At 45.9% G+C, this 8091-nt stretch overlaps 1 protein-coding gene across 4 annotated transcripts in view; it reads left to right on the top strand.

The window, feature by feature from the left end:
* The first annotated feature begins 81 nt into the window (after positions 1-81).
* TOP3A (DNA topoisomerase III alpha) overlaps positions 82-8091 on the top strand; it is a 39896-nt gene continuing 31886 nt past the window's right edge. For all 4 annotated transcript variants that reach the window (XR_012425335.1, XR_012425337.1, XR_012425336.1 and 1 more), the window contains exons 1-4: positions 82-490; positions 5846-5905; positions 6328-6401; positions 7472-7547. Coding sequence is in view for 1 of the 4 variants with exons in the window: in XM_005583073.4 (XP_005583130.3) it covers positions 311-490; positions 5846-5905; positions 6328-6401; positions 7472-7547 (390 nt within the window). In the remaining 3 variants the exon portion in view is untranslated. The remainder of the gene's footprint in view (positions 491-5845; positions 5906-6327; positions 6402-7471; positions 7548-8091) is intronic.

Raw genomic sequence — 8091 nt, 5'->3', positions numbered from 1 at the left:
CGTGCTTGGACGAGGGGCGCGGGCCAGTCTGGGATTTGTAGTTCCAGGTCGCTGTGGGGCGCGCGCCTGGCGGAAGTGGCTGGAGAAGGCGGGCGGAAGCTCCACGCCAAGGTACTGGGTTCAGTGCTGAGGCGGCGGCTGCAGCACGGAAAAGACTAAGTGACTGAAGCTCCAAAGGCCAGCAGGCTGGTGGGGACGTGACCGAAGCGAGGCTCTAGTTCCTTTTCGGTGGGCGCCAGTTGAGCATCGCCTCTGGCTTCCCAAGGATGCGCCGGCAGCCGGGGAGCGGCTGCAGGCGCGGGGCCTAAGGATGATCTTTCCTGTCCTCCGTTCCGCGCTCCGGTGGCTGCGACAGCCCGGAGACCGTGCCTTTTCCCGCGCCGCCATGGAGGTGGCCCTCCGAGGCGTGCGGAAAGTCCTCTGTGTGGCCGAAAAAAACGACGCGGCCAAGGGGATCGCCGACCTGCTGTCCAGCGGTCGCATGAGGCGGGTAAGAAAGCGCGTTCCGATCAGCTACGTGCCTTAAGGGAGGCCCGCCGAGCCGGACAGCGTGGTGGGCGCCGTGCATCGAGATGAAGGCGATTATCTCCCATTTCTCAGGCCTCACCGCCCCTCATCTGGATTATTGCGGTGGCCTCCTGTCTGCTATCCGACCGGAGTGCATTTTAAAACGTAGTTGAGATATTTCACTCATTTGCTTGGAAACCTTTTGTTTTCCTTGCCCTTAGCAGGTTTCCAAACTTGTCTGATTCTCGGAACCGCCTCGGGCACTGGCTGCCCTTTGGGTCTTGTGTGAGATTGGGGAAGTCTGTATTTTACTGTTCTTCCCTCGAGATTCAGAAATTCATTTGGGGACTACTGACCAGATTCCCTTAACTTGGCGTTCAAGCCCTGCCCGATCGCTCCCCAGCCAACCTAGCCCTCCCCATCCTGTGCCACATCCACTGTGTTCTACAGCCCTTGTGACTTTCCAGCCTCAAAGTACACAGTGACAGCAACACGGTAAGGTTTGGGGATTAGAGATGATGAACTGATTCTGAGAGAGGTAAGTGGTAAGAATGTGTTCTACACACACACGGGAGGCACAAACCAAAGGAGGATAAGAAAAAGTTTCATAAAGGAGGTGCCACGGGAGACATAAAGAGCTGTCCAGGAAAATATCTCAGATAACAAAAGTAGATCCTGAAATGGTTTTCTGGAGAACTTTTCTAAGAGCGTGGGTGGAAGTTCCTTGCTCGTTTTTCTTTAGTTTCCGGGGTCCTAAGACGCGTTTCCAGTTCAAGGATAGTGGGAGTGGAGCCAGGGTTGTGTGAATGTTGGCTGACAGCTTTACCTGTTTCCAGTGCTAGAAGTCCTGGTGACCAGCCCCAAGGTTTGTCTACTTCTAGGGCTCTGGGCCTCTTGAAAAATGGTCGTCCTACACCTAACTAACTTCTTATCCTTCAAGGCTCTGCTGAATTCATATTTTCTCTCTCTCTCTTTCTTTTTTCTAAGCAATTCAGAGGTCTTGTATTTATCTATTTTTAACCTACCATGCCATGAATCCATAGGGAATAGGTTCCAGCAGCCCAGGCTCCTTTCCATTGGTGTACTTCCCTCAATGGAACGGGCTGGCACTTCAGTTGAACCCTTTCTCTTTGACTTGCTTCTTCTTTGATCATTTTCTTTCACACATTTCAGGAAGGAACTTGGCTCTTAGAGTGGTTAATATGCTCAACAGAAACATTAATTCTTTTGGCAAGAATCTAGCCCTTGTTCGCAGAAGTGCCAACAGCATGCTAGGTAACATAGACTTTTCCAGTTCTGCCATGTAACATTTGTGGGTCATTGGTTTTTGAACAATATCCATTCTTATTCAGTCCTCAAGATCACCTTCATTGTAGCTTCTGGTGTCTGTGGCCAGAGGAACTCCGTGTTTTTGTTTTGTTTGTTTGTTTGTTTGTTTTGAGATGGAGTTTTGCCCTTGCTGCCCAGCCTGGAGTGCAGTGGTGTGATCTCTGCTCACTGCAACCTCTGCCTCCCGGGTTCAAGCGATTCTCCTGCCTCAGCCTCCCTAGTAACTGGGATTACAGGCGCCCGCCACCATGCCCAGCTAATTTTTTGTATTTTTAGTAGAGACGGGGTTTCACTGTGTTGGCCAGGCTGTTCTCAAACCCCTGACCTCAGGCCATCCACCTGCTTAGCCTCCCAGAGTGCTGGGGTTACAGGTGTGAGCCACTGCGCCCAGCTCAAACTCCGTGTTTTCTATAAGGCCAGGAGAGCATATATCAGATGTCTCGTCCTCTTTTCCTTTGTGTTCATCATTTTGGCAAATTACTCCAAGATGGCAATTCCAGCCAAAAGGAAAGACTTTTCTTGGAAGGAGAAATTTTATTATTTTTATGTACAGAAAACGCAACAGTGTGTACTTAACCCAGTTTAGTGGCAAATTCTTTAGCCTTTGCCTTTTCTAGGTTGGTAATGCAAGCTACAGATTTTGGACCCAGGGCATTGCCTCCGTTGTGACAGCAGATCTCATATGTCATTGTAATTTGTCCTGCCAGCTTCCACCAGCTTAGCCAGAGCTCCTTTATCTTCCAGAAAGTTAACCTGTGTGAAGGTGACAGTGGTACAGGTCTTCCTGTGGGACTTGACACCCCAGTCTTGACAGTGCAGTAGAGAATCCCCATCTTAGGACACAGCGCAGGCAGGAAGACAGCCAGCTCAATGGATCCACCACCAGCTGATCCTTCATGTTCTCTACCAAGTTGTTGGCGATGTCAACCCCTGCTTGAAGTGTAGGTGGTCTCTTAGTAGGGACATCCCCTTTGCCGCCAGCTTTCTTCTCAGCCTGGGCCAACAGTTTCAATCTCTTCCCGTGCTGTGTCTCTTGTCTGTACTGTGGGCAAGCTTAAGCAATTGAGTAGCTTAAGTTTGGTAGTCTGAGGCCTGGGTGAACTGGTCAATCCCAGGTGGCACATCAGCCGCTTATAGAGGACAGCGGCTCTGCCGCTGCAGCCAGTTATAGCAGGACTATTTGACAAAGTGGGTGAGGCCCTTCGGCTAGATGTCCAATGCCAAAATTCTTAGGACTTTTTCTCAAATGAGATTTACCACCTTATTGGCCTACTGCTGCTCCATGACAGCGGGGGCCAGGGCCACTTTCTTCTCCTTGGCCTTCTTTCCTTTTGGCATCTTGGGCAGCTAGAGGAGAGAGGCTGCTGAAATGTCTCATCTTCAAGGAATCCTTCCCTCACCACCTCTTCCCCCGCACTAGGTCAGAGACCCTTACTGACATGCTGTCATAGCACTCTATTCTACTTGAAAGGCATCTACTGGTTACAGTTAAATAATGGGATGTGCAGTCATTTATTTGATTTTTGTCAGTGCCTCTCCTTGGACTCTACGCTCCAAAGGGCAGTGATTATATTTTAATTGCTATGTCCTAACGCCTGTTATGGTGTCTGGAATGCAGGAAACTTACAATAAATATTAATACTTGGGCTGGGCGCAACAGCTCACGCCTGTAATGCCAGCAGTTTGGGAGGCTGAAGCAGGCGGATCACCTGAGGTCATGAGTTCAAGATCAGCCTGGCCAACATGGCGAAACCCCTCTCTACTAGAAATACAAAAATTAGCCAGGTGCGGTGGTGGGGTCCTATAATCCCAGCTACTCAGAAGGCTGAGGCAGGAGAATCACTTGAACCTGGGAAGTAGAGGTTGCAATGAGCTTAGATTGCACCATTGCACTACAGCCTGGGTGACAGAATGAGACTCCGTCTCAGAAAAAAAAATTAGGCCGGGTGTGGTAGCTCATACCTGGATTCCAGCACTTTGGGAGGCCGAGGCAGGCGAATCACGAGGTCAGGAGAGTGAGACCATGAGACCATCCTGGCTAACACGGTGAAACCCTGTCTCTACTAAAAATAGAAAAAAGTAGCCGGGTGTGCTGGCAGGCGCCTATAGTCCCAGCTACTTGGGAGGCTGAGGCAGGAGAATGGCGTGAACCTGGGAGGCGGAGCTTGCAGTGAGCCGACATCACGCCACTACACTCCAGCCTGGGCGACAGAGTGAGACTCCTTCTCAAAAAAAAAAAAAAGAAGAGAAAAGTTAATACTTGTTGAAAGCATGTTTGAGCTGAGTGTGAACGTTTTACCAGGCAGTAGAAACTGTGAAGAACAACCTAGTGGCTTGAAATAGCTCGGCATATTCAGAAACAGTGAGAAGTTAGGGATGTCGTATGGTGCAAGGAGACACCAGTGAGTTAAGCAAGAGCAGCAGTTGAGTGCATATCATAAGGGTCTTAGAGAACCATGTAGGTTGAGTGGCAAAATACACAGAAAATTGACCATTTTAATCATTTTGAAGTATACAGTTCAGTGGAATTTTGTACACTAAATGTGCCACCATCATCGTTGTCTAGTTTCAGAAGGTTTTTTATCACCCCAAGAGGAAACCTCATATCCATTAAGCTGTTACTCCCCTTACCCTCTCCTCAGCCCTTCACAACCACAAATCTGCTTTCTCTCCCCATGGATTTGCCTGTTCTGGGCATTTCCTATAAGTGGACCCATATCTTACATGCTCTTTTGTGTCAGGTTTCTTTCACTTAACATAATCTTCTTGAAGTCCATCCATGTTGTACCATGTATTAATATTAGTTCTTCATTCCCTTTTTTTTTGGTTTTTGAGATGGAGTTTCTCTCACTGTCGCCCAGGCTGGAGTGCAGTGGTGCAATCTCAGCTCATTGTAACCTCCACCTCCCAGGTTCAAGTGATTCTCCTGCCTCAGGCTCCCCGGTAGCTGGGATTACAGGCACCTGCCACCACGCCCGGCTAATTTTTTGTATTTTTAGTAGAGACAGGGTTTCACTATGTTGGCCAGGCTGGTCTCGAACTCCTGACCTTGTAATCCACCCACCTTGGCCTCCCAAAGTGCTGGAATTACAGGCGTGAGCCATTGCGCCTGGCCTCTTCATTCCTTTTTATGGCTGAATAGTATTCTATCATATGGATAGATCACATTTCATTTTACCATTCATCAGTTGATGGACATTTGGGGTGTTTTCATCTTTTGACTATTGTGAATAGAACTTCTATAGACATTCATGTACAGGTTTTTTTTTAATGTGTTTTTTTGTTTGTGTTTTGTTTTGTTTTTGAGACAGAGTTTCGCTCTGTCACCCAGGCTAGAGTGCAGTGGCCCCATCTCCACTCACTGCAACGTCCACCTCCTGGGCTCAAGTGATTGTTCTGCCTCAGCCTCCCAAGTAACTGGGATTAGAGGCGCACACTACCACACCCGGCCAATCGTCGTATTTTTAGTAGTGACGGGGTTTCACCATGTTGGCCAGGCTGGTCTCGAACTCCTGACCTCAAGTGATCCACCTGCCTCAGCCTCCCAAAGTGTATTTGAATGTGTTTTTAATTCTTTTGGGTAAATTTCTAAGAGTGGAATTGCTGTGACATGTGATAACTCTATGTTTAACTTTTTGAGGAAACACCAAAATTTTCCAGAGTGGCCAAAGCATTTTACATTTCCACTGGCAATGTCCAATTTCTCCCCATCCTCAACAATACTTGTTATTTTACTTGTTTGTTTTTTAATTCTATTTCATTATCATCCTAATGGGTGTGGAGTGGTATCTCATCATGGTTTTGATTTGTGTTTTCCCAATGATTAATAATATTGAGCATCTTTTCATATGCTTGTTGGCCATTTCTTATCTTCTTTGGAGCAATGTTTGTTGTATTTTTGGTGTCATAACCAAGGAATCATTGCCAAATTCAGGATCAGGAAGAATTATACAGAGGAATCTGTTATTTTGAACATAATTTATATTTTTTACTTATTTTTGTTTTATAGAGAGAAGGACTTTCAAAATTCAACAAGATCTATGAATTTGATTATCACCTGTATGGCCAGGTAGGTGCTAAAATATTTTCATCATAAGCAAGAGAAAGTAGTCAGCCTAGTCATATGTAGAATATGTCACTGTCTTAAGAATAACAGCTGTTAACAACCTAAACGTTCCTGGTTACAGGTGATCACTTTATAATTTATGAGGAAGTCTCTTTAATAAAATATGGTCCCATCTCAGCTCTTCATTTCAAAAAAGAAAAAAAAAAGCTAATATACAATAGTTTGAGGTGTCGTGGTACTAGAATTGGAATGGTGATTGTATTCCTATGGCTTTTGACTTTGAAGACCTTGTATTTATGTTTATTTCTTCCCAATCAGGTTTTTTAAAATGTCTTTAATAGAAGCTCCTCCCTCTCATTTGAATGACTTGGCAAAATAATAACTGTAAAAAGACTAACTGAATTTTGAATTTTGTCATCATTCAGAATGTTACCATGGTAATGACTTCGGTTTCTGGACATTTACTGGCTCATGATTTCCGGATGCAGTTTCGAAAATGGTCAGTACAATTCTCAAGGGAAGAACTTTCAGATTATAGTAAGTTGTGAAATTTCAGAGAACTTTTGAGGCATGTTGATCTTACTGGGTAATTTTTTTTTTTTTTTTTTTTGAGACAAAGTCTCAGTGTGAGACTCTGTCTTCCAAGCTGGGGCACAGTGGCATGATCTTGGCTCACGGCAACCTCTGCCTCCCAGGTTCGAGTGATTCTCCTGCCTCACCCTCCCAAGTAGCTGGGACTACAGGCACGCACCACCACACCTGGCTAATTTTTGTATTTTTGGTAGAGACAGAGTTTCACCATGTTGACCAGGCTGGTCTCAAACAAGGCGGGGTTTGCCTTCTTTTGCCTCCCAAAGTGCTAGGATTACAGGTGTGAGCCACTGTGTCTCGGTAATTTATTTATTTATCTGTTTATTTATTTATTTTAGTTATTTTTTTAGACGGAATCTTGTTCTGTCACCCAGGCTGGAATGCAGTGGCGCAATCTCAACTCATTGCAACCTCTGCCTCCTGGGTTCAAGCAATTCTCCTGCCTCAGCCTCCCGAGTAGCTGGGACTACAGGCGCCCGCCACCATGCCAGCTAATTTTTTGTATTTTTGTTAGAGACGGGGTTTCACCCTGTTAGCCAGGCTGGTCTTGATCTTCTGACCTCGTGATCTACCTGCCTTGGCCTCCCAGCATGCTGGGATTGCAGGTATGAGCCACCGCACCCCGCAGTAATTTATAATACTAAGATGACCTAGGATTATCTGATCCATTGTGAATTTTTATTAAATCTTTAAACAGTCACTTTTGGTGTTCCCTCAAAATTGCCAGGCCTTTTTCATGCAGCCATTGGATTGCATTTACCTGTAAAAGGGCTCCAGAATGCCATCTTATCCGTCCTGTTCACACTCGTGGAGAAGTGGACAGTGTGTCATGCAGAGGGTCATAGCCTTGCTTTCAGTTCACCGGGACCTTTTCTTTTGGGGATACACCATGAACCCATTGGAACAGTTTGCTGTCATTAGATTGGAGGGCCCTCTGTCATGTACTGAGTTGGGACTCTGTTTTCATGTCTTTTCTAGGCAGAGCTGCAACCCTCTTGTCCTCTTTGAAGCAGAAATTGAAAAGTACTGCCCAGAGAATTTTGTAGACATCAAGGTAGGGTCTTTTGGAAGACATATGGCACTGAACAACCAAAGAGTCACATAGAGTGATATCTTTATTTTTAATGCGTTGGCATTTGGAGATACGGTTTTCCACCAAACTCACTACCATGATTTAAAAAGCTGGTTCCCACCCATTGTATAAATGTGGCCAAGTGGCCAAGAAACTGAAGTAAACATTTTTTTATGAATAGTAGTTGTTTAAATCCTAGGAATAAGAGCTGGACATGGTGGTTTATGCCTGTAATCCCAGCAATTTGTGGGGCCAAGGCAGGATCACATGAACCCCAGGAATTTGAGACCAGCCTGAGCAACATAGTGAGACTCTATCTCTCCAAGTAAAAAAGAAAATTAACCAGGCATGGTGATGTACGCCTATAGACCCAGCTAATAGTAAGGCTGAGGAAGGAGGATTACTTGAGCCCAGGAGGCAGGAGGTTGAGGCTGCAATGAGCTGTAATCACACCACCACACTCCAGTCTGGTGAGAAAGCGAGACCCTATCTCAAAAAATAATCCTAAGTATTGTAAACTATTAGT

This window comes from Macaca fascicularis, chromosome 16 (genome assembly GCF_037993035.2).
Source record: "Macaca fascicularis isolate 582-1 chromosome 16, T2T-MFA8v1.1".
NCBI lineage: Eukaryota > Metazoa > Chordata > Mammalia > Primates > Cercopithecidae > Macaca > Macaca fascicularis.
Note: the sequence above shows the minus strand (reverse complement) of the source record. Positions and strands in the feature narration are given on the sequence as shown.